This window comes from Palaemon carinicauda, chromosome 40 (assembly GCF_036898095.1).
Source record: "Palaemon carinicauda isolate YSFRI2023 chromosome 40, ASM3689809v2, whole genome shotgun sequence".
NCBI lineage: Eukaryota > Metazoa > Arthropoda > Malacostraca > Decapoda > Palaemonidae > Palaemon > Palaemon carinicauda.
In genome coordinates this window covers 43,681,377-43,707,981 of record NC_090764.1, presented here as the reverse complement: position 1 = coordinate 43,707,981, position 26,605 = coordinate 43,681,377, and the positions used below count along the sequence as shown (strand labels likewise).

Genomic DNA, 26,605 nt, shown 5'->3' with positions numbered 1-26,605 from the left:
TTGTGGATTAAACGCATAAGGAAAAAAAAATTCCAGCTTTGCTACGAATTTAGGAATTTATATGGATACGGTAAGTAAAATATTTGTAATAACATAATGTTTACTAAATGTTTGTAATATCATTAGTTATGACTTAGATCATGTGTGTTTAATGCATTCGTTTGTTTATTATGATCGAAGATGGAGCGTAAACAAATGGAAGGTTTCCGTTTCAGGCGGCATCATAGAGAAAAACATTTCATAAATGGCATTCATTTCATTTATTTGAAAGTTCTAATAAAAAATAATTAGAACATTGGTAATAACAAATTCAACATATAATCTATACTTGGTAAAATTGCTGTCAATTCAAAAACACAGATGTATAAATGCGTCTGTTTCTTCGTTGTGATCAGAGATAAACGTAAACAAAACATTGGTTGTCGTTTTCTATTGTGCTTTTTAGCGTGTTTAGGAAACGCATGATATAAAATCGCCTTTATTTTGATAATTCTGGATTTTCAATCATACAACAAGCTAGTCTATAGAGTGATGGTTTTGCTATTCACCAGTTGTATTATACAATAGATATGACAAACATTAAAATTTGCCTGTATTTTGGGTTGTGTTATAACGGGAAATATATGGTGTTTACACCTATCCTGGTTGTAATTTTAACCATTTTTCAAGTTATTAGAACTTTAAAGTATATTAAATGTTTTATTTATTTACAAGAACAATTTGATATTATAAAGAAATACAGTATAGTACAAAGAAAGTATTGGAAATGGGTAGTAAACACATTTGAATAGGCAAATTGCTGGTTGCCATGGCCGCAATGGAATTATTTCTGTTAGTTGTGTGTTTCAAAATACGCGATTTTCCATTTACACGAGGTCATTAATCGACCAAATTCTCGCATAATTCGGGACCCTACTGTACTTGAGAAGGGTCAGCCATTTTGAATTAGTCAAAGAAAATTCCAAAAACAATCCAAGTCATCAACAAATAATCCGATTCAATAAAGAGTTCAAGAGTTTATGTTGAGGAAAAACACCTGCACTGCGAAAGCTCAAACCAAAATAAAGTACTTCACCAAATATGATGAGAAAACTCCAGGTTCTACAGCGAGTATGAATACGTCTTGTCGTCAACGTCGACAGAGAAGAATTGAAGGGTTTGTTTACATGCAAGAGTGGTATCTGGCCGACAGTTGGCGCTGGTGGGCACACCCGCAACCTTCATAGCGATCGGTCGCGAGTTTTTTGAGTGTGTTTTCTGTCGAGCCTCAGAGTTGCAGCTATTATATATTCACCGGCTAAGTTAAATATTTAAAAATATATTTAAGAATTCTTTTTGTTTGTTTAAATCTTATAAAATCATCTTTATAATTACAGGGTCGTCGTTGTGTACTTAAAGATTGCTGTATGATAGCTGATAACACAGTACTTCCTCCAGAAACTGTGGTTCCCCCTTTTGCAAGATATTCAGATTCTCCTGCTAGACATACCGGAGATTTGCCTGAATCTACTCAGGATTTGATGACAGATTTCACCAAGTCATGCTATCACCATTTTATTAGAGTTAAAGACATGCCTCCCCAAATGCGAGATGCACATATTCCCAGAGAGCAGCTGATTGATATCTGAGACAAATTCTTCTAGAAATGTTATATTAACGGTAAATATTTATTGTAATAAGTTTTGGAGCATTCCGGCAGTGTTATAAGAAAGGATCTATAACATCTAAAATATATACAGTAGTTTGTAATATGTAATTTACATTTTTGTGAGATCACCATTTGTCGTGCAATACGTATAGTATATGCTGTGGAATAATTCTTTTCAAATAAGGAACAAAATCCTTATTTTATATTTTATAAATTTTAAAGATATTGGTAATGTTTCAATACTATTTTTCTCTTTTATGAAGGTGGTTACAATTGTTATATACTATAGTTTAATCTGACAACCAAACTAAAATTCATAGGCTCTTGTAGAGTTCATGTGTAAAGTGAAGGGAAAGCTTACATATATAATATATAATTTTTTTTTTATTATCTGTAGCACCAGTTTTTAAGTCTAAAAAATATAAGCAAGCACAGTGTATCATACTTTTTTAATCAACATGATATCCAAACAAATTGGCTGATTAAGAAACAACAATAAGTGGGTACATATGGAAAATAAAAGGAATGTATGAACCATAAGTAAAGAAGAGATTTTGAAAAAGAAAAAGTGACATTAGTGTACTGTATAAGCATTTTAATTAAATATTGTACATAGCTACTTTCAGAGCATAAGTAATATGTTAACATAATTTGATTAAATCTTTTATGTAAAAGTTTCTTTCATCCGGTGTTAGCCGACAAACCAATGACTGTAAAACAGGAACTACAACAAATCCAGATGCTTCTAAAAGGTTTTGATGAACTCTGACGTATCTTTTCAACACATGTTTTGGGCTGTATGTTTCATATCGTTTCACGTCTAAAATGGCTATCCTGTAAATAGGACAATTGTTTAAGTTTAGTATTTCATTTATACTGAAAGGTGACTTCTGATAAAGAAAAAAAAATACAGTGCATCATATTTGAATATCGTAAAATATATTGGTTCCTATGAAATACAAACCATAGTTCTTTATTATAGGAGTATTCTCCAGCATAAGCTTGGAGAGGTCATTGAAACTTGGTAACAAGGAAATAGAAATTAGCGGGAAAAATATGGGATGACTGCCAATAAGAATTTCACTTTTCATTTGCATGCAGAAGTGAAGAGCATACATGCTTGCTCTAACCAACCACTAGTTGTTGCTGTAGTTTAATTGTACTTCAGGATTTTGTGTGTTTCTGATACTTTTTAAATGGGTTATATTTATTCCTACGTGTCATACAAACCATCGTATTTATTTAGGGAGATCTTTTCAGCACAAGCTGGAATCTGTTGAAGTTGGATAAAGAGCAGTTATGCAACTGACAATGGTGCAGGGTGAAGAACCCTGCCCCTCTCCTGTTAGAAATTCCTCGCTTTTGTTTCAGCTGCTGTCGAGTACTGATGTACACAGTTCCTTACAAAACTATAATTTCCTTTCTCTTTTGCAGGAAGGGAATGGTTTGTAAAGGTGGAATGGAAGCGAGAACTTTGTGCATGTTGGGGGGAAGATTGGATGATACAACCGGGTTATGGCTAAACTGGCTGTAGATAAACACTCCCTCTGTTCTTTTTGAATGGAGGCAAATCTGTTCGCAGGTATCCCTGGGTGATGATTGTGGCTTTCGGTGCAGTGGCAAGCATACGACCTGAAGAGAAGAAGCGAGCGAGGCGTTCATCAGGGTTGGACTGGAAAATAATCAGGACAACTCCAGCAAGGTTTTTGGCTGTTGCCACTACTGTGCTTATGCTCCTGGATTAGTCCCATGGGAGTACAGTACACTGCAGGAGTCAGGAGAACTCGTATCAACTGCGGCTGGTTTTCCAGGACTCGCTGGTGTATGGAGAACCCTTTATTCACGCTCCCCTTCAGAGACAGGAAACTATCTGTGACCATGCAGACTGTTGATGAGAAGTTTGAATAGATGCCCGTCCTTCGACGGGAACCCCTGTGAGAGCATCGGTCAAGGACTCCCCCACGTGCGAGGTCCTCCGTCGGAGTACCCCCGTCACGTGTCAGCGTGCCTGTCGGAGTACCCTCGTCACGTGTCAGCGTGCCCGTCGGACGATCTCCCAGAAGGAGGCACAGAAGAAGTCGTCCCCCTAGGGAGGAATGAGTGCGTGTCGCCATCCCACGCAAACACCTCCTGGGAGCTTCAGCAGTTCCGGGTACCTCTGGCTGGCTTCCAAGGGCTCGTTCTTCCACTCCAAAGTACGCCCCCTACAGCAGGCTCTTGCAGACCAGCATAAGTCCGCGAAGGTTCCGACTCCTTCCGCCCCGCGGAGAGTCGCCCCTTCATTCTGGCAGCCGTGTCCCAGCCTCCAAGACTTCGACAGGCCGGCTAGAACGTGAAAGACAACCAGCAGCCACGAAGAAGCCCGCAGCAGCTTGGTCCTCCATGGGGAGAGACAAGCCCAGGACGGAGGCCTCCGTCCCAGCGGCGATGCCTGTCCTCCATCCAGAACCGCCGAAGTCGTACCACGACAAAGGATGCCTTCACCCCAAGTGGGGCCCCCCGTCGTAGGTGCTCCTTCTCAGGCAGAAGGGCATCCGACGGAAGGCTCAGCGGACGGGGCACCCCCCGTACAGAAAAGTACTAGCCCTCATCAGACGGCACAACAGGCTGGACGAACCGAAGCCCGCGACGGATGAGTACTGGCTCTCGGGACTCAGCAGGTTGGTAGATACCCCCGTGCAGCAGAGGCCCTCACTGGCTGGCTCCCTAGAGCTCCTTCGCCATCCTCGCGGTATGTCTCCTCCAGCAGACCCGATCATCGCACCAGGTCTCAGTCGACAGGCATAAGCCCGCGAAGGTTCCGACTTCTCCTGCCCAGCGGAGAGAGTCGCCCCTTCGGACTGGCAGCCTTGTCCCGGCCTCCGGTTCTTCGATGGCCGCCCTGAACGAAGGAACCAACCAGCCAGCACGGGGAAGCCCGCGGCTCCATGAATCTCCGCAGGAGTTCCATCCGTCCAGCGGAGGCAGCCGCTGGCTCGACCTGGCAGTATGGGATCCATACCAGGTACCACGACAGCTCCATTCAATCTTCGTGGTCAACCGCTGGTATACCAGGGTACTCACACCCCACGGATTCCCCGGGAGGGGGTAGACCCATGACAGATACCTCCATCCCGGTGGCTCCATCCATGATGGAGCTAGCCGCTCCATCGTCCTGGCCAGCCCCATCCAAGCATTGGAGGTGGCCGCTGACACACCCATGACGGCTACCTCCGTCCCGGCGGCTCCATTCGTGATGGAGCCAGCCGTGCCAGCCCCATCCAAGCATCGGAGGTGGCCGCTGACATGGCAGGGTACTTAAACCCCACAGATTTCCCCGGGAGGGGGTAGACCCATGACGGCTACCCCCGTTCCTGACGGCTCCATCCGTGACGAAGGCAAAGTGGTTTTCCCCCTAGTGGTTTTCCCAGCACACTCAGCCAGCATTAAGTTCCTCCAAGTCAAGAGGGGGAATGACGTCCCACAGTTTCAGACCCTCTGCTTCGGGTTATCCACGGTGCCGCAGATCTTCAATGGAGTTTTCTCTCTAGTCTTCCTGTGGGATCACAAGAAGGGGATCAGACTCCTGCGATACCTGGATGAATGGTTACTTCTTTCTTGCTCAAGAAAATCTTTGACGAAGCAAAGGGAAGAGCTTCTGTCGTTCTGCGAGGAACTAGGAACTGGGGGTTATCTTTAATTGGAAGTTGATGAGAGTGGTGTACAGTACTTGGGAATAGAATTCTGAACAGTGGAAGCCAGGGCTTTTTTGGCGAAGTGGCTCGACTGCCTGGACAAAGTGGCTGTGCCGTTCCTGAGGGCTTTGCAAAACCCATGGTAGACTGGCAAGAGGCTTGTCAGGCACCTGGTGTCCCTGGAGAAGTTGGTGCCGCAGGGCAGGCTCAAGCTCCGACAGATCCCACAACCTGAAGACCAAATCGAGGCATCCGTCATCGGGCTCAACCAGCAAGTTTACTCCTGTGGTGGACGGACCAGTCCAAAACATTGAATGGTGTCTCATTGCGGAATCACCCTCTGGATCTCCTTCTGTTCACGGTGGCATCCAAGGAGGGATGGGGGCCACATCTGCTCAAGGAGTCCCGGTCGGGCATCTGGACTCCTAAAGAGAAGATTCTCCACATCAACAAGCTGGAAGTTCGAGCAGTCCACAGAGCTCTCCAGTCCAATGAAGATCTGGTAGCAGGGAGAGCGATAGCTCTTGTGTGCGACAATGGCAAGGTGGTGGCGTACGTCAAGAAGCAAGGGGGACTCAAGTCTCGGACATTGAGCAGTCCGACTGAAGAAATCCTGTGATTGGCCGCAGACAGAGTGATGTTGCTGACAGCTTGGTTTATCCCAAGGAAAAGTTATGTATTGGCGGACGGCCTCAGCAGAAGAGGCCAGGTTCTAGGCACAGAGTGGTTTGTACCTGGACGTACCAAATTGCCTAATAAACATGTCAGGCTCTCCCTCATTGGACATTTTCATGAAGAGGCTCAACGCAAAACTCCCCATGTTCTGTTCTCCAGTGCCAGACTCAGCAGCAGTCATGGAGCATGCATTCCAGCACCTACGCCTACGCCTTTCCCACCTTCGGCCTGCTACGTCAATTCCTGAATAGGCTGTGGGAGGCAAGAGGAGTGAAACTCACCTTGGTGGCCGGACAGAGAGTGGTTCCCAGACCTGTTGGAGTTGGCAATAGAGAAACCTTGGCCCCTTATGTTCAGAAATCTCCTAAGGCAGCCCCAATTTAGGAGGTTCCACAATGGGCAGCAAAACCTCTCCCTTCACGATTGGAGGTTATCCAGCATTTCCTGGTTCGGGAAAGTTTCTCCCGAAGGGCATCCGCACAGATGACAGGCTACCTGAGGGCTTCATCGACAGCCGCTTACCAAGCAAACTGGGCAATGTTTGGGAGGTAATGTCAGTAGAAATACATTAACCTATCAAGGCATCCATTTCTCAAGTAGCTGCCAAGTGTTTTCTCTCAAGGGCCTAAACCTAGGGGCCTCGAGGCAGTTGACCATGCTCCTGAAGAGCTTCGAGCAGTCATGTCCCCACCCCAGCCCCTGCGTGCCACAGAGTGGGACTTCACACGAGTTAGAATTCCTGAAGGGATTTGTTTCGAGGCACTCAATGACGTCCTGGACAGGGACCTAACTCTGAAGATTGTGTTCCCTCCTTGGTAGCAAAAACCCAGAACCCCACAGTAGCAGATCCCATGTTCCAGGAATTTTTGGTCCCCTCCCTTCCCAAGTCAAAGGATGAGAAAAACCTTCTGTGTCCTGTCCTGTCCTAGTTATAAGAAAGTATCTGGCTAGAACAGCGAGACTACGGCCTGCCATCAAGAGCCTGTTCGTCTCCACTGGCAATGGGAAGAAGCCGGTGTCAAGGAATACCGTATCCTTCTGGCTAAGGGAGACGGCCAAGAGAGCCTATGGTGCAGCAGGCAGTGTCCCCCCCCCCCAGTCTATGAAGTCCCACGAGATCGGGGGCATCAGGACTTCCCTGGCGTTCTTCATGAACAATAGCCGTCGGTCAGGTGCTGAAGGCACGTTAATGGCACACTGTCTGTTGGACTGTACGGTTAGGGGCCTTGATGTATTCAAAATCGGCTCCTTCGAGACTGAACAGCAGCGCATCTAACCATGACCGGAACCTTCGTACTCTGTGCTGAATCTTAGTGCCCTATTCCCTATCCCCTCTCCCCGCTTCAGGCCCCTTACTACGGAGTACCTGACGAAGCATCGGACAGTCTTGTTGAGTGTGATGCAACCTTAGCTTCAAACCTGTTGGGTTGAGGTTTTACTTATTAGATTGTAGTATGTTCATTTTCTGTTTTACCTCCTTAGGTCATTTCCCCTATTGCCACCTACTTCCCTTTCTCTCCTAAGCGCAAATTTTGGAATAAGTATATTACATGAAAAAAAATTTTAACTACCATACTTCCCGTGTCATAAGACGCACCTTTTTTCCTGAAAAATGCCCCCCAAAATCACCCTGCGTCTTAACACTAAGAAAAAGTTGTATAGGGGAGTTTGACACACCTCAAACGCCAAACTATTGACTTACAAGCACTCAAACTCACGAGAGATAGAATATGACCCTACAATTATCATTCATATAATATAAATTCATTCATTTTTATATTGCACTTTATTTGTTTATTTTGGTAATCAGCTGATGACTCGCTACCCTTCCACAAGTAAACATGCCAACTAGTGGTCTCGTAGCAGACGACACTATGACATATGAGTTGTTTATTCAGTATATATCTATTTCCTCATATTTTGTTGATATTTTGTAATAAAGCAATTTATTGATAATGACTTTGTTGCCTGAGTTCTAAAATAATACAAACAGACAGTTGATGAATACATCCTTGGAAAAAACTTCTGGTAGTTGAGTGCAGTATTACCAAGTTAGCAGAAAAGTAACTAGACCCAGAATCACATAAACAGTAGGGAAAGTATTCCACCGAAAAGAATTTATAGATTTCTATAATCCATAACTACATTTGTTCCAACACAGAGACTTACCTCAAAACACTTTCTTAGGAGTTGCTGGAACCTCCTCTCAAACGACCAGAGTTTTGTGTAGTTTACCCTACTCCCATTTTCTAGCGGTAGGTCCCGCGGGGGAAAACGTGCCCCGAGGGCAATGCCCAAGGTAGGTCACGCGTTAGCCAGGTCGGATTTTCAGTAAGTTTTCTGGTACATTTTGTGTGAAAATTCATATGGTATATAAGGAATTTTGGAACTATCACTAGAATTTTACATCTTTACCTAAATTTTATAAAGAATCTTTGGCAACACTGCTTTCATCATGTAAACAACACTTGAAACACCAAGCACTATGAGTAAACATGTAGTTTTGGTGGAAACTATGACTGGTTTAGTTGTTTCTTATAAGAATATGTAATAGAATTGGGATAATCGCATATAGCTAATAAATATTAACTTGAACATTTCATAATACACCTAAAATAAGAAAAGTTACAGTGCCAGACAATAATCATGCTAGAGTCACTGAACATTGATTTCTGCTAAGAAGTTTTTAAAATCCTCATTTTTTTTTTCTAAAACTGCCTTGCTAATTTAAGGGTGCGTCTTACCACTTGTAGCATCTTATCACATGGGAAATACGGTATTTTGTATTTTTCCTAGCTATACTAAAGACGAACCTCCTTCGACTTACTTCTCGCTCATACGTCCCATCGAGATTCATTTTATCATGGAAGCTGTACTGAGGAAGGATACCTTTGTCCGACCTGACCTGGGGGGATGGTAGGGCATTCTGAATCCTGTCAGATGTATGATGTTTAGGGAAACTAGTGAGGTCTAATGAAATTTTCTGGTCGTTACCCAGGTTGAGACCAATATCTCCTTAGAAGGAAGTTCATCGTAAGTATAACAAAGTAAAATACAAATTACTCAAATTTTTCTATATTAACCGGTTTTAATAGAACCTATCAAGTGTGCCTTTGACGTAGATCTCGACAGGACATGTTTCATAAGATCACCCAGTCTTTTGCTTTGCAAAGACCATCCCCTGCCTTGCATGGTATCTTGGTTTTTTGATAGGATTCTTGAGATTTTGGCTGGGTTGGGTAATTCCACCACTTCTCTTGAAGAAGTGTTACAAAAAGCTATATTTCTAAGAGCTTTAGCTTCAAGAGTAAGAGTCCTTGAAATGGCAGGCCTTTGGAGGGACAGAGAGTTCATTATAATAATTCCAGGTCATCCTTAAATCATGACTCTGGGTCTCCTTTTTCTAGCCAAAAATGAAAAGCCTCTTTAAAGATGGGTTCTGCTCTATGTCTTAGCTCTAAAATTATACAGTACTTCCAGAGATCCACATCTTCAGAAAGTGATCTGTTTCAAAATACTGTACCAAAACAAACAGGTCCTTTCACTAGAAAATTTTTGCAGTGCACACAGCACCTCCCAAAATAAGTTATTACTTCATCAAAACTAATTGATTTTCTATAACAAATACTAGTAATCTGAAAGTAAGTGTTCATTAACTGCAAACCAATAATTGTTCTATGACCTGGCAACTAGCCACAAAGAACCCAGTATTATCATTAAACATATTAGATGGAACACTATAAATTACTATATCTAACCAAATCCACTGTGATCTTCCCGTATCACTGGTAATTGAATAAAAATTGTTAATATCACACTAAACTGAATGGAGAATAGTAATAATTTCTCACTAAGAATGTACACTCATCAAGAATAATAATACCAATATTAATGATAATAATGCTAAGAAGCAATAAATAAGTTAGATGGAAATAGAATTCAAATTTGTTTTGTACAGATCAAAGTACATCAGTTTGTTTTGCTGATTTCAGAATAGTTATTCCAATGAAATATACTTACTCTGAACTTCCTTCCTAGGAGATCTGGATATCTTTTCAGTCACGACCAGAAAAAATCTGATACGCATCCCCAACTACCCTAAACACACATCTGGTAGCTCCCAGCAAGCCTAGGTCAGGTCATACTAGGGTAGAGATCCTCATTACAGTTCTGGTCGTTGACCTTTGTCCCACCTTTTTCTTTTGTGTTACGTTTTCATTTTGTTTTCCTTTCTTGGGTACTGGTATGTTCTTTGGTCGTAGTGGCTGAACATCAGCAACTTCGTTTTCCAGGGACTTAGTCGTATGTGTGTGGCCTTTTTATAGTCACATGGAAGGGAGAGGAAAGAACAAAGGACAGTTCTTCTTTCAAGAGAAGTTGTTCCTCCAAGTTCTCCGAATCTTCCCCTGTCCCCACCCAGAGTGGGAAACCAAGGTGACTTAATGCTGAGTTTCAGCCCATTACTGAGATCGGTGTCCATTTTGTCCCTGTACCAATCATTCCAAATGTTACGATGCAGGAGGACTTGCTGCGGAAGGCACTATTAGCTTTGGCCAAAGTGGTTCCTGCTATGGGACAGAACTGCTCAGGTCGTCAAGTAGAAGTGGGATGGAGCTGATACCTCCCCACAGACAGATGACCTGTCTCACGCTTGAACATCTCCGATGCCCTCGGGTGCCCACCAGCTTTTCCAGGTCATGACGAGCTCTTCAAAGCAGCTTCACCCACCGTAGTCTGGCACCCCTCACAGCCTCTGTCCGGCCCCTCCTCACTAATGTCAGTGTCAGCAGTTGGCCTCGTGACTGCTCCAGCTCCCTTGCTGGATCACATGGATGCGCCAGTCGTCTCACACGATACCTCACTGGACAACGTGAGTAGTTAAGCCTTCTTGGTGATGGCCTTGCTGAGACATGTGGGTACTCCAGCCATCTCGGGCTCCTCTTTGAGGGACCATGTGGAGTTTTTGAAGTACTGTAGTAGTTTCTACTGTAGAGAGATGTCTGGCCACCTTCCGCTCTGCTCCACCTGCCTCGTCTTGGCCTGCTACCTCTTCGACCTACAGCTCCCCCCGGCCCAGGTACCACACCGGTGGGCACCGCTCTCCAGATAACGAGGGGGGTCTTCAGAGTGGCATCCCCTGTCATAGTCCGGTGCCTCTCTCTATCCCCCTGGGGGAGGAGACGATCCTGTGGAGGATCAGCCGCACTGCAGTTTCCCCCACAGTTTTCCCCCGATATTGGAACCTGCGGTCTGTGCCGCCCTCCCAGGAAGAGGGAATTGCCTCACACATCCGAGTCATTGCTGGACCACATGGTAGCTTCCACCCCCACCCCCCACAGCGTCTCCTTCGCTTTGCAGTAACATCTTGATTTCCTCGGACTGGCACTAGTCACTTGGTCGGGGCAACGACGTGCACCCTTCAGGTCCCCCAAGAGGAATGTGCAGTCGCTCTGACCACCCTCCAAGACATCATCATTTCCAGAGGGACAGGCATCCTGCTTTTCTTCGTAGAGAAGGACTTTTCACCTCGATGGAAGAGACCCTTCCCCCCCCCCCCCCCCACCAATCGAGGAGAAGCGTGAAGACCGGTGGAGGACCCACCTCGAGTATGGACATCTCCAATGCCTTCACTCGAGTCCTCGGACCAGCATTTCCAGATCGTGACGGGCTCCTCAAGTAGATTCCTCCTTCCTAACCGGCGACCAGCGCCCACCCCATCCGGGTAGAAGACGCTCCCGAGAAGAACCCGTAAAGCAGTGAGAGCTTTCTGATAGAACAATTATCTTTGACATATTACACCATTTTTCTTAATGAGATCTGGCCGATCCGAAAGAAAGTATTTAGAAACCTTAAGAGAAACTATTAGAATTTATATATTCTTAGGGGAAGCCTTGCTAGGGACCCCTTCGGAAACATGATACATCCTCAGGGGAAGCGTTGCTAGGGACTTCCCCCTTGAGCACATGATATATCCTAAGGGAAAGTGTCGCTATGGAGCCTCCTAAAGCACATGATATATCCTAAGGGGAAGTGTTGCTAGGGACCCTCCTAGAGCACATGATACAACTCATGGAAACGTTGCTAGGGACCCACCCTCAAGCACATGATACCTGAGGGATTGCTGCAACCTTAACGTTTTGTGGGCCTCGTGTGTATCGTTTGGCCTGTCACCGTCACAGACATCTGAGTCGTCAATGGACCACGTGCCTGCCTCAGCCATCCCCAGGCCTTATTAGCTTCGCGGGAACATCCCGAATTCCTCGGACTAGCACTAGGTACTTGGTCAGGCACTGCCGTGTGCCCTTCAGGTCCCCCCGTGGCAACCGTTCTGGCTGCCCTCAGAGAGATCATCGTTTGCAGAGGAACAGGGATCCCACTTGTTGTACTGGGAGATGTCGGTGCAACCATGGGGGCCTCATCCTGCCCATAGGCACACACACACACACACACACACACACACACACACACCCCCGTCTGCCTGAGCCCAGCAGAAGCAACACGGACCCTGCTGCTTCAGCTTTGCCCGCTACGATGGGCTTGAGGAGTTAGAGCCGCTACCTATGACAAGGCTCCTGCCGCCTTGGCTTTGCCCACTTTGGCGGGCTCTGCTGCTACTCTTGTGACTGCCAGGGCCTGGCGAAGTGAAGCTCCCAGATACATGCAACATGGCTCTCGCCGCCTCAGCTCTGCCCGCTATGGTGACCTTTTCTCTGACTTACCCCCCCCCCCCAGCTTTGCCCACTACGATGCGATCGAGGAGTTAGAGCCGCTACCTACAACAAGGCTCCTGCCGCCTTGGCTTTGCCCACTTCAGCGGGCTCTGCCGCTACTCTTGTGACTACCGGGGCCTGGCAAAGTGAACCGCCCAGATACTTGCAACATGGCTCTCGCCGCCTCAGCTCTGCCCGCTATGGTGAGCTTCGCTCTGACTCCCCCGCCCCGTCCCAAGGGCTACACCGGGGAGTGCCTCATTTCCGCCGGACTCCATGTCAAATGGTCAGGCTTCACCAGACAAGTCTTCCGTCTTCTGCAGAATCATCGCTTTGATCCGACGGCGCAATGGCTAGGCCGACTCTGTGTCTTCCCCCGCCTTGAAGAGTTCCTCAGCAGTGGAGAATTGGTTGGGAACTTGCAAGAAGTCCTGTTGCCCCTGAGGTTGCTCAGGTCATAGGACACATCTCAAGCTTCTCCAATCTGGACGGACCCTTTGTAAGGCCGGAGCACTCCCTACTATTTTATTGGTTGGGCAGCAGAGCCTACATTATGAGCCGCTACCTTCCCTCCTCTGGGAGGGGGACAGAGTCGCTACCTTACCCTCCTTCGGGAGTGGGACGGAGCCACTCTCAATTCCAGTGCCTTTGTCACCTCCTCCTCTAGATGAAGTAGTGGCCCTGGACTTTGAGGGCAACCATTGCACCAGGCCTTTTCACCTGCCTCAGTTGGCACATCTGCCCACCTGACCGTTGTCGAGAGGGTGGTTATGAGCCATACGGCCCTCCTCCAGGGTCACCTTTGCTCCCTACTCCAACTGCCTGTGACCCACCGTCAACCGTTGTCCCTGGACCTGAAGGATGCATATTTCTTGTCCCATTACACCCAGCAGGAAGTTCTTCCAGGTCAAGAGGGGAAAGAATGTCCCCCGTTTTGGACCCTCTGCGTCGGGTTGCCCACAGCGTAGAGGGTGTTCATTAGTGTCCCTCGTGGACTGGTAGCACCTAGTGGGGCATCTGGTGTCCATGGAGAAGTTGGTGCCTCAGGGCAGGATCAAGCAATGTCCGGACAGACTCGACAGAGCAGGGGCTGGGTGTTAGGCACGGAGTGTTCCCTTCACTCGGCAGTAGCAAGTCAACTGATATCCATGTGTGGTTCCCCCTCCCTGGATTTCTTTATAACATGACTCAATGCGAAGTTCCCAGTGCTCTGTTCAAAGGTCCCAGATCCAGCAACAGTCATGGAGGATGACTTACAGCATCTGTAGGACGGTATGGTTGTGCACGCCTTCCCTCCCTTCAGTCTGCTGTGACAAGTCCTAAATAGACTCAGGGGAGCAAAGGGTACAAGTCTCACATTGATAGCTTCATGGTAGCCAGACAAGCCATGGTGGCCAGATAAGGAATGATTCCTGGACCTAAGAGAGTTGAGGTACAAGAACCATGACCCCTCCTGTTAAGAGAAGTTGTCCTGAGGCACACCCACTTCAGAAGGTTCCACATCGGCTTTGCAAAGCCTTTCCCTTCATGGGTGGAGGTTATCCAGAATCCCCTGAGTCGGGAAGTCTTTCCCAGGAGGGCAACCACGCAGATTATTGCCTCCCTGAGGAGTTCGTTGCAGCCATCTACTAGGCAAATGGGTAATGTTTAGGAGGGGGATGAAGGCCTCTCGATTCCGGCGGTGAACGGGTACCGAGCAACACTGGGCTAAGTGTTCTTGCTCAAGGGATTGAACCTGGGGGCCTCAAAGGAGATGGCTAGGCTCCTGAAGAGTTTCGAGATGTGTCCCCCCAAGGAACAACCCTTACGAGCCCTTCAGTGATGTCGTGGACAGAGTTCTGATGTTGAAGACAGTCTTTCTCCTAGCCTTAGACTGTCCTACAAAGTGTGCCACACTAGAGGGTGAAAGGAGCTACTGTTCCGGTTTGTATCCAGCTTCGTGGTGAAAACCCAGAACCTTGCAGTAAAAAGCCTCATGTTCGAGAAGTTTTCAGTCCTTGTCATTCCATGGTCCGGAAACGATGAGGACCTTCTCCTGTGCCCTGTCCGAGCCATAAGGGAGTATCAGGTTAGGACGGTGACACTGTGACCTGCCATCAAGAGCCTCTTTGTATCCACTGATACAGTGGAGAAGTTGGTGTCGAGGAATACCGTCTCATTTTGGTTAAGGGAAACAATCAGGAGAGCCTACAGGTAGGCAGAAGATGCCCCTCCAAGTCTAAGAAGCCCCACAAGGTCAGGACGATCGGGACTTCTCCATAGTACTCCAATGATATGGCAGTCAGTCAAGTCTGAAGGGCAGGGGTGTGGAAGGTGCAGTCCAACTTTATGTGACAATGTCTAAGAGACTGTTCAGTTAGGTCCATTGATGCGTTTAAATCGTGATTGTACAGCAGCAGATCTAACTAAGCAGAACCATGTACTCCATATTGAATGGTAGAGTGGTATCGTGTCCTTTCCCTTCCACTCTCCTGGCTTCACAAGCATTTTCCTATGGAGTACAGGACGAAGCATCGAACAGTCTTGGCGAGTGTGATTTAGCCTTGTCTTCAACCCTGAGAGTGTTTTCCTTGTTGAGTTGTTGTTATCTTCATTATCTGAATGGCCTCCTCAGTGCACCTCCCTTCCTTTTTGCCACATAGATCCCTTGTTCCCGCCTCCTAACGATGAGTCTCCTAAGAAGGAAGTTAGGAGTAAGTATATTGCTTCGGAACGAATAGCAAATTTTAAGTAATTTCGATTTTTCCTAGCTATACTTACGATGAACTTCCTTTGAGTTACGTCCTGCCCAGCCATCCCCGCAGGGTTCCGTAGGTGGGTGTTGAGCTTTATGTCAATGGGAATTGTAATGGTAATCTCTACCCTACTATGACCTGACATGGGGCATGCTGAGAACTGCCAGATGCATGATGCTTAGGAAAGTTGGGGGGGCATATCAGCTTTTTTCTGGTCATGACTGAAAAAGATATCCAGATCTCCTAAGAAGGAATTTTGTTGTAAGTATGGCTAGGTAAAATAAAAATTACTTAAAATTTCCTATAATTAATTACCCCACTGTGATTTCTAAGTGTCAATGACATTTAAATGAAAATAACAAATTGAAGAGGAACAATCCTATTGCATTGAATAAGTTAGATAACAAAAGAATTGATAGATTAGTACTTATCTTGGTTTGTTTGTGTGTGGTCCTAAGCAACCTGGATATCCCTTACCTTCAATTGATGTGAGATGGTGTTTTTAGGGGGTTGCCCCATGTCATATTTGGTATAAATAGATACACCTAATCAAACAGACCAAAACTAACCACTGCTTATCTCAATGCAGTTTGTTTAAAAAAATGGGCAATAATTATTTAAACTATTGCAAGTCAAGATACAAGAATTGTTGCATAAGAAGAATGATAACAGCCCCAAGATTCAGATAGGGAAATGGTTCTCAGTGTAAAAAAAGGAAACTGAAATAAGAAATAATCTATGGAAGAAAAATAAAATTAAAACAATATGTTTTGAAAAAGAATAAAATTAAGGAAAAGGCAACCTCTTGATAAATCATTAGTTATCCTTCACCCATCTATCAAGTCTGCCCAACACATCATTTGATAAAACTCTAACCCATTATTATGGACAAATAGTCACTGAAAAAACATAATAATTTTCCACTTGAATAAGAGTAAGGTGTATGTTTAGTGAATGTGTAAGTATAGAGAGAGCTGTAACTAGGTAAAGATCCAATATCAAACTATCTGACCAGTCTTTGAAAGATCTTACAGCTCTCTAATTACAATATCTCAATGGGTGGCTGTTGCCTTAAAAAAACCACATACCTATTAACTTCTCATCCAATCTGATAGTTGGAAGTCAGTCCTCAACCTAGATTGAAGCTTCCCCACATCCATCTTCTATGCAAAAAAATTGCCAGCAACTTCTTATTCAAAATATTAACAAAAAATTCCACGAAAAGCCTCCCATGACTTCCACAATTCATAAAAGTGTTTGGAGAAACCAAATATTACTCCTCAAAAGTAAACAATTGTAGAGGAGCTCTCCTGATAATTAAGTGGACTTTAAGCATCCTTTATTGAAAGAAGTTTAAATAGGTTTCCTCCATTCTTATACTACTGTAAGTTCCAAGTTAGGAAGGATAATTTTAAAATTTTGAGAGAGGGATTTGATAATCTTTGCTCTAAAATGCCCTGCTGTTTCCTTTGACATAGTTTGTAGCCTCTTCTGTATGCCCCTGGTGATTTGGTGGTTCTTGTGATTCTAGTCTTCTAAAATGACTGAAGTTTGTCACCATGGGAGACTGCATGCCCAGCATCTGAACATTAATTCGTAGATCCAAATAGAACTTCATTTGTTCTTATCCATCTTCAAGTACCTAGTTTTTCTTCGTAACCAACAATTCTACTCGATTTCTTGTCTGACTAGGCAAAATAGCATAATTTATATCTTTGTAATTTATAGAAACCCATCCAATATTGATAAATAATTTGACTTTTCAATAGAGACAGATGCTGTCCTTACTATAAAAAAACAATGGCACTTCAAGTAATAATCTGAAACTGGACATGATTTGTAATATGGAACTCAATGAATAATTAGTACATATTCATACCTGGTGTAGCTTTCCGGTATATCTAAATCAATCATTTTGGTAAATCTTTCCATGGATGGATTTTTGGAAATCTTCACCGGTTTACCTTCCTCATCCAGGGCAATAAGATGATCTGAAAAATATAACAAAATCAGAATTTTAATAATAAAATTTAGTATTTTGATACCTCTAGGTGACATTGCTTATATCTCGGAAGTGTGAGCTTTTTTTGTTTACAAACAAAAATAATTTATTTTTCTATCAATACCCTAAACCCTCCTCTACTGAAATCATCAGGTAGGAGCAAAGTGGTTCAGGAAATAACACTACCTCTTTATTTTCACAATATCAAAGATGACATACATCTCTAAGTAGACACAAAACCACTTGATATGGGGAGGAGGGAGTGACATGATGCAACCTAGACTTTATTATTGAAATTCTGTTTGTTTTAATTAAGTTACAGTACAATAGGATTCATTGCTGAATACCACACTATTTCAGTGGTGGGAAAGTAGTAATCAGAAAATTAAAACTAAATCCTTGAAATATGATATTTTAATTATAAAATAAATTTTTGAATATACTTACCCGGTGAATATATAATAGCTGCTACTCAGCGGCTCGACAGAAAACACACTCAAAAAACTCGCGAGCGATCGCTATGAAGGTTGCGGGTGTGCCCACCAGCGCCAACTATCGGCCAGATACCACTCTTGCATGTAAACAAACCCTTCAATTCTTCTCGTCCCGCTGCGTCTCTATTGGGGAGGAAGGGAGGGCCTTTAATTTATATATTCACCGGGTAAGTATATTCAAAAATTTATTTTATAATTAAAATATCATTTTTAAATATTTAACTTAGCCGGTGAATATATAATAGCTGATTCACACCCAAGGCGGTGGGTAGAGACCAGAGTTAATTAAGTTTACAGGGTATAAGCTAAGAGTTTTTGACAGTTATCAATATAACAAAACCAAAATATATAGGTACCTGGTAAGGAAGTTGACTTAGACGATTACTCTGCCTTGTAAGTCTGTCTTCCTCACGAAGCCCAGCGATCCTCTTAGGATGCTGAAAGACTCCCAGGAGCTGAAGTATAAAGGGTTGCAACCCATACTAACAGGACCTCATCAAACCCCTAATCTGGGCGCTCTCAAGAAATGACTTTGACCACCCGCCAAATCAACAAGGATGCGAAAGGCTTCTTAGCCTTCCGTACAGCCCAAAAAACAATATTAAAAAACATTTCAAGAGACAGATTAAAAAGGATATTGGAATTAGGGTAATGTAGTGGTAGAACCCTCACCCACTACTGCACTCGCTGCAACGAATGGACACAGTGTGTAGCAGTCCTCGTAAAGTGTCTGGACATCTTTTAAGTAAAATGACGCGAACACTGACTTGTTTCTCCAAAAAGTCGCGTCCATAATACTTTGCAGAGATTTATTTTGCTTGAAGGCCACGGAGGTTGCTATAGCTCTAACTTCGTGCGTCTTAACCTTAAGCAAACATCGGTCTTTCTCATTCAAGTGAGAATGAGCTTCTCGTATTAAAAAATCTGATAAAATATGACAAAGCATTCTTTGACATAGGCAATGATGGTTTCTTAACTGAGCACCATAATGCCTCAGATTTACCTCGTAATGACTTAGTACGAGCTAAATAGAACTTAAGAGCTCTAACAGGACATAATACTCTTTCCAGTTCGTTGCCTACGATCTCTGATAAGCAAGGAATATCAAAAGATTTAGGCCAAGGACGAGAAGGCAGTTCATTTTTTGGCCAGGAAACCAAGTTGAAGTAAACAAGTGGCTTTTTCTGTAGAAAAAACCGATGTTCTTACTGAAGGCATGAAGTTCACTGACCCTTTTAGCCGAAGCCAAGCACACTAGGAAAAGTGTCTTGAGGGTGAGATCCTTCAGGGAGGCTGAATGTAATGGCTCAAACCTGTCTGACATGAGGAACCTTATGACCACGTCTAAGTTCCATCCAGGAGTTGCCAAACGACGTTCCTTAGAGGTCTCGAAAGACTTAAGGAGATCTTGGAGATCTTTATTGTTGGAAAGATCTAAGCCTCTATGTCGAAAGACCGAAGCCAACATGCTCCTGTAGCCCTTAATCTGGGAGCTGAAAGGGAGCGAACCTTTCTCAGATGTAAAAGAAAATCTGCGATTTGGGCTACAGAGGTACTGGACGAGGACACAGATGCTGACTTGCACCAGTCTCAAAAGACTTCCCACTTCGACTGGTATACTCTAATGGTAGAAGCTCTCCTCGCTCTTGCAATCGCACTGGCTGCCTCCTTCGAAAAGCCTCGAGCTCTTGAGAGTCTTTCGATAGTCTGAAGGAAGTCATACGAAGAGCGGGGAGGCTTTGATGGACATTCTTTACGTGGGGCTGACGTAACAGATATACCCTTAGAGGAAGACTTCTTGGAAAGTCTACCAGCCATTGAAGTACCTCGGTGAACCACTCTCTCGCGGGCCAGAGGGTAGCAACCAACGTCAACCTTGTCCCTTCGTGAGAGGCGAACTTCTGCAGTACCTTGTTGACTATCTTGAATGGTGGGAATGCATATAAGTCCAGAAGAGACCAATCCAGTAGAAACGCGTCTATGTGGATTGCTTCTGTATCTAGGACTGGAGAGCAATAGATTGGTAACCTTTTGGTCAACGAGGAGGCAAAGAGGTCTATGGTGGGTTGACCCCAAGTAGCCCAAAGACTCTTGCCCACGTCCTTGAGGAGGGTCCATTCCGTGGGTATCACCTGACCCCTCCGACTGAGACAGTCTGCCAAGACGTTCAAGTCCCCCTGGATGAATCTCGTCAACAGGAAGATGCCTCGATTTCTTGACCATAAGAGAAGGTCCCTTGCGATCTCGAGCAGCGTGAAGGAGTGTGTGCCTCCTTGCTTGGAGATGTACGCCAAAGTTGTGGTGTTGTCTGAGTTGACCTCTACCACTTAGTTTCGAAGAAGCTTTCGAATATCATCAAGGCCAAGTGGACTGCTAATAGCTCCTTGCCGTTGATGTGCATGCTCTTCTGACTTGAGGTCCACAGACCCGAGCATTCCCGACCGTCCAGGGTCGCACCCCAACCCAAATCCGACGCGTCTGAGAACAACACGTGGTTTGGGTTCTTGACTGCTAGGGATAGTCCCTCTCTCAGACTGATATTGCTGTCCCACCATTTCAGGCATGCCTTTACTGGTTCGGAGACTGGGAATGATACCGTCTCTAACGTCTTGTCCTAATTCCAGTGAGAGGCTAGATGGAACCGGAGAGGCAGAAGGTGTAGTCTCCCTAGTGAGACAAACTGCTCCAGGGATGAGAGAGTCCCTACGAGACTGTTCCAACTCCTGACTGAACAAACGTTTTCTTTTCAGCATTAGTTGGACTTCGAGCAGGGCTTGTTCTATTCGGTGGCAGACGGAAAAGCCCGAAAAAAAACTGGACTGCGAATCTCCATCCCCAAATATAAAATAATCTGGGATGGGATCAGTTGGGACTTTTAGGTTGACCAAAAGTCTCAACTCCCTGGCCAGACTCAACGTCCAATGTAGATCCTGCAGACAGCGAAGACTGGACGATGCTCTGAGAAGCCAGTCGTCCAAGTACAGGGAGGCTCGGATCCCCGATAGATGGAGGGATTTTGCCACATTCCTCATGAGCCTCGTAAACACGAGAGGAGCAGGACTGAGGCCAAAGCACAGGGCTCGAAACTGGTACCCCCACATTCCTGTAAGCAAACCTCAGAAACGGTTGGGAATCCGGGTGTATAGGAATGTGGAAGTATGCCTCCTGAAGGTCGAGAGAGACCATCCAGTCGCCTTCTATAAATGCTGTCAAGACAGCCTGGTAGACTTCATCGTGAAGTTTGTCTTGACAATGAACACATTGAGCGCACTTGCCTCTTACGTACTCCTGCAGTGAACATGGCTGCCAGATCATTGGAGCCATCCCTGAGGGACTTGTTCCTGCAGAGAACGTGGCTGTCAGATCATTGGAGCCATCCCTGAAAGCCTTGTTTATGCATGACATAATTGTACAGCAAAACTTCAAACGCTCGAAAATAGCTCTGAAGTCGACCATAAAATCTTGGAGCGTCTCATGGCCAGGCGCCAGGGAGAGTCTATGAGGTTTGAGAAGTCTATCTGGGCAGAGGCAGGAACTCCCAAGCCGAGAACTTCTCTCGTGTCATATCAGACTCTCGCTCTATAAGCCAGCTTAAAAGTAGGGAAAGCAAAGGCTGTTTCCCCCAAACTCCTCCTGGTGATAAACCAGTAGCCTAGCAAACGTAAAGCTCTCTTAGAAGAGCGAGAGAGCACTAGCTTATAAAACAACGGCTTCGAAGTAGCTAGGCCTAGTGTAAACTCTGACGTTTAGGCGAACGAGGAGCAGCAGTTACAAAAAGATCCGGACAAAGATCCTTAAAAATCAGCATGATTTATTTAAAGTCCATAGAGGGCTAAGCAGCTTTAGTCTCCTCTCCGTCTGACAGAGTCCTCAAGGGAATATCAGTAGGAGGGGGAACAGCAACTTCCTCATCTGAAGGAACCTTGTCCGACAATAGCCGAGTCTCAAGCAAGGGAGAGACCTACCGTGGTGGCAATGCTTTACAAGCAGAGTCCACACGCACTGGTGCATTAGTAGCGGACCAGGACGCAACGTCATGTAACTGCTTAACAGTCTGTGAACTGTCAACAACAACAGGTGCGGGAGGACGCTCGGCGTCCACTCGAGACTGTTTTGACTGCCTAGTCTGAGCAGTCAAAACAACTCTAGACTGCGGTAGTTGACGCTCAGCGTCAAAACAAGTCAACTCCGCTGGTTGGCGAACGTCCTGAACGTCAACAGGAGCATTAGGAAGCGGCCTAACGTCCAAATGCGGCTGAAAATCAACACGTGACCACATCGAGTGAGGCTCTACATATCGTGACTGACGTGACTTAGCTACGCCAACGTCAACAGGACGCACAAAGGTTCGTTTGGGCGGCTGAAGGCCAGGATCTCGATGAGATAAACGGCTAGGATCAACGTGAACCTTATCGGCAGAATAGTCTTCCATAAGAGAGGCAAGCTTATTCTGCATGTCTTGCCGTACAACCCATTTAGGATCAACGGGAATGGTTGCGGTAAGAGACGAGGGTAACGTCTGTGACTGCAAAACCTTGCCTACAAAAAGACTCTCGGAGCCTGTGTTACGCTTTTGTTTAGGCGGCGAGCAGTCTTCCAATGACTGCATAGGGTCAGAGCTGTCTTAATAGTTAAAACCTGGACGCTGGACCTGTCCTGAAAGGACTGACTTTCGCTTAAAGGGCCTCGAAACCTTGTTCCACGGTTTCTTATGTGAAAAGCCTTCGGATGACGAGGAGAAAAACGTCTCTCTCGCCTTATGGTAGGGGTGATCTTGGTGAGATACGCCTGATACCATAGAGGGAACGTCTGTTCGCTGATCAAGGCCTCTCGAACCCATAAGTCGTACGACATTACTTCTCCCCTGGGCTTGGGAGCTTGCAAGAGGTCTCGGACTAGGCGAACGACAGGCACGAACAGACGAACCCTCGGTCGCAACACTGATAACACTTTGCGCAATATCACTTTATCACTACGATTTTCTGTTTTGCACTTATTTCACTGAAATCGAATTTTTTAACAATTCACATTAGGTATGAATAAAACTGATTTCTACCTGAAGCACGCAATTCTACCCTCATCAAAAGGTTATAATTGCGAAATCAGTCGTATAATGTAAGCACATTAATACAAGCAAAAAAACAGTAAACATATTTTAAGATAAAAAGATCAGTGGCTGGGATAGAGACTAAACACTAGTTCATTCAAAACTACGTTTTCAATCTCTCACCGTACAGAGCCTTGGGACGAGAATAAAAACTAAAAACGTTTTATCCTTTCTCCCCGTACAGAGACTAGGGACGAAAGTAACTCGAGAACAACGTTACTCGCTTGGGACGAGAATAAAGATCGGAACGTTCTCTCTCCTCTCTCTCTCTCCGTCTCTATCTCTCTCTCTCTCTCTCTCTTGATTTCGCACCGAAGAGAAGAGCCCACTTACGTTTCGTCAATAAACAGGTTATTTGACCAAAGGAAAAAACTGAAAGGTTTTTCAATTAAAAAGTTCCTTTAAAGTAGAATTTAAAACATTTAAGCTTTGAAAGAAGAATGAACAAAACGACATAATCGATTTACTCTTTCTGCAAAGTGAAACCGTGATACTCTCTCTCTCTATCGTAACGATAGAGCGCAAACTGCGTAGCATAAATAAACTAAACGTTAGTTCATCTTTGAAACAGTACGAAGACTATTCAAAGAAAATCTTTCATAAAATATCTACTAAAAAATATTCATTTAATAAGTTTTAAATCATTAGCTCTGTAAAAGTTATTTACGATTGAAAGGGCTCAACGTTGTTTAACTTCGGTTTCCAAGTTAGGACCGCCTACTCTCAGGAAAGGTCGCATATAAACAAATCATTAAAATTTATCTTGATGTTTATTATAAATGGAAAGCTAATCGAAGAGGCCTAATAAAGGCGGTTGAGATATAAAATATATAGAGGAAAATCTATAACTAATTTATAACGTGATAAGATAATTGCTAAAAGCCTAAAACACACTTCCGTACTAAGGGAAGGGTCGGCCATTTAAAAGTCAAAGAAAGTCCAAAAAACAATCCAAAGTCATCAAAAATTAAATCTATCCAAAAACGAGTTCAAGATTTAAGTTGAAGATAAAACACCTGCACTGCGAAAGCTCAAACCAAAATGAAGTACTTCACCAAATATGTTGAGAAAACTCCAGGTTCTACAGCGAGTAATGATACGTCTTGTCGTCAAGGTCGACAGAGAAGAATTGAAGGGTTTGTTTACATGCAAGAGTGGTATCTGGCCGATAGTTGGCGCTGGTGGGCACACCCGCAACCTTCATAGTGATCGCTCGCGAGTTTTTTGAGTGTGTTTTCTGTCGAGCCGCTGAGTAGCAGCTATTATATATTCACCGGCTAAGTTAAATATTTAAAACTCAACACTAATCAACTTGACTTCTAAGCATCATAATAACCTCGAGTTCCTTTTCCAGGGAATGAATAGTCTAAAAATCAGTCTTTCCGCTCCAAGACCAGCCTACTGGAAATTAAAGATAATTCATAAAAAATATCCATTAAAACCACTGCTAATATGAATCTTAATGTGAAAATTTCTCCATAACATTATAGCATAAGAAGAAGAAAAGTTTCCAAATCTGAAATGCTCCTTGGCAAGTAACTAAATTGAGAATTAATGTGCAGTTTGGTCTCCAAGGTATGTCTTGTAAAGGCTAGGACAGGTAATTCAATATAGTACAATTACCAAATTAATATGGTCTCCCCTGCTCTGGAACCAGTGAATGAACGTGAAAAGCACAGACCTTCAAGTTCAAGTACTATTGAACTCAACGCAGCACCTACAATGCTGAAATTCTCTGGTACTGAGAACCATCACTACAACTGGAGATAACTGTGGCCAGCTGCCATATTCCGTTCCACCACTATCAAAGTAACACACACTTTGTTTATCTCTGGTAAAGTGGAATACCTTTGTCTACTATTAAGTAACAGGACTCAAGTTATGATTATTTACTCAGTATTTTTTAATAATAGCATTTGTACAGTGTAAGGTAATAAGGGTTACTGTAATTTTATGTCCTTGATTCCCATTGGTAGTTTGCAACATTGGTTTGCTTTCTATCTATTTACCAAGGCGCTTTCCCCCGTTTTGGGGGGTAGCTGACATCAAAAAGAGGTACAAAAGGAAACTTTTCCTCTCTTTGCTCCTTCCAGCCTGACGAAGGATTCAGCTGAGTTTGGCTGGTACTGCTAGGGTGCCACACCCCACCCTCCCCTCAATATCCACCAAAAATGAAGTTTCATATGCTGGATCCCCTACTGCTGCTACCTCAGCGGTGACCAAGGCGACCGGAGGAAGCAGCAGGGCCTACCGGAACTGCGTCACAATCGCTCTCCATTTATTCCTATATCTAGCATGCTCAACTGCCTCTCTCACATCTATCCTCCTATTACCCAGAACTTTCTTCACTCCATCCATTAACCCAAACCTTGGCCTTCCTCTTGTACTTCTCTCATCAACTCTTGCATTCATCACCTTCTTTAGCAGACAGCCATTTTCCATTCTCTCAACATGGCAAACCACCTCAACACCTTCATATCCACTCTAGCTGCTAAATAATTTCTTTCACCCGTTCTCACCCTCACTACTCTATTCCTAACCCTATCTAATCAAGATACACCAACCATACTCTTCAGACGCTTCATCTCGAACTCATTCAATTTCTGTCTACCAGTCACTTTCATTCCCCACAACTCCGATCCATACATCACAGTTGGTACAATCACTTTCTCATACAGAACACTCTTTACATTCATTCCTAATCCTCTATTCTTTACCACTCCCTTCACTGCCCCCAACACTTTACATCCTTCATTTCATCTGACGTACATCTGCTTCCACTCCACCATTTGCTGCAACAACAGACCCTAAGTACTTAAACTGATCTACTTCCTCAAGTAACTCTCCACTCAACATGACATTCAACCTAGCACTACCCTCCCTTCTCGTGCATCTCATAAACTTACTCTTACCCACATTAACTCTCAACTTCCATCTCTCACATACCCTTCCAAACTGTCACTAATTGACCAAGATTTTCCTCTGAGTCTGCAACCAGTACAGTATCATCTGCAAACAACAACTGATTTACCTCCCACTCATGATCACTCTTGTCTATCAGTTTCAATTCTCGACCAAGCACTCGAGCATTCACCTCTCTCACCACTCCATCAATAAACAAATTGAACTACCATGGCAACATCACACATCCCTGTCTCAGCCCCACTCTCACTGGAAACTACTCACTTCCTTTCCTATCCTAACACATGCTTAACTGCCTATACTGAAAATCTTCACTGCTTGCAAAAACCTTCCATCAATTCCACATAACCTCACAGTATTTAACCCCTTGAGCAAAGAAGAAATGTTTGGTAATCAAAGTGTTGTCAGGTGTATGAGGAGAAAGGAGTCTTCATTCCCAGGCTTTTTTGACATGTAATGTGTTTAGCTTGTTTCGTATCTCATTTCCCAGCGTTATAATTTGATGACCCCTCTTTCTAATTTTATTATCTTTATGATTGCTTGCATTTAAATATTTACCTTACACAACCTAGTTTCTTCCCTTTTTCACAACTCGTCAAACATACAAATCTTTGTTCATTCAATTACCATAGTATTTT

At 44.4% G+C, this 26,605-nt stretch overlaps 2 protein-coding genes across 3 annotated transcripts in view; one reads left to right on the top strand and one right to left on the bottom strand.

Moving 5' to 3' along the window:
- The window catches only part of DCTN5-p25 (Dynactin 5, p25 subunit), a 111,795-nt gene extending 109,710 nt beyond the window's left edge, over positions 1–2,085 (top strand). For both annotated transcript variants that reach the window (XM_068363657.1, XM_068363656.1), the window contains exon 4: positions 1,377–2,085. In XM_068363657.1, the coding sequence (XP_068219758.1) occupies positions 1,377–1,628 (252 nt within the window). In that variant the 3' untranslated portion in view covers positions 1,629–2,085. The remainder of the gene's footprint in view (positions 1–1,376) is intronic.
- A 141-nt stretch (positions 2,086–2,226) lies between these two features.
- LOC137631741 (uncharacterized) overlaps positions 2,227–26,605 on the bottom strand; it is a 220,245-nt gene continuing 195,866 nt past the window's right edge. The window contains exons 11-12 of the mRNA XM_068363651.1: positions 17,322–17,433; positions 2,227–2,482 (exon numbers count right to left, since the gene is read on the bottom strand). Coding sequence (XP_068219752.1) covers positions 2,290–2,482; positions 17,322–17,433 — 305 coding nt within the window. The 3' untranslated portion in view covers positions 2,227–2,289. The remainder of the gene's footprint in view (positions 2,483–17,321; positions 17,434–26,605) is intronic.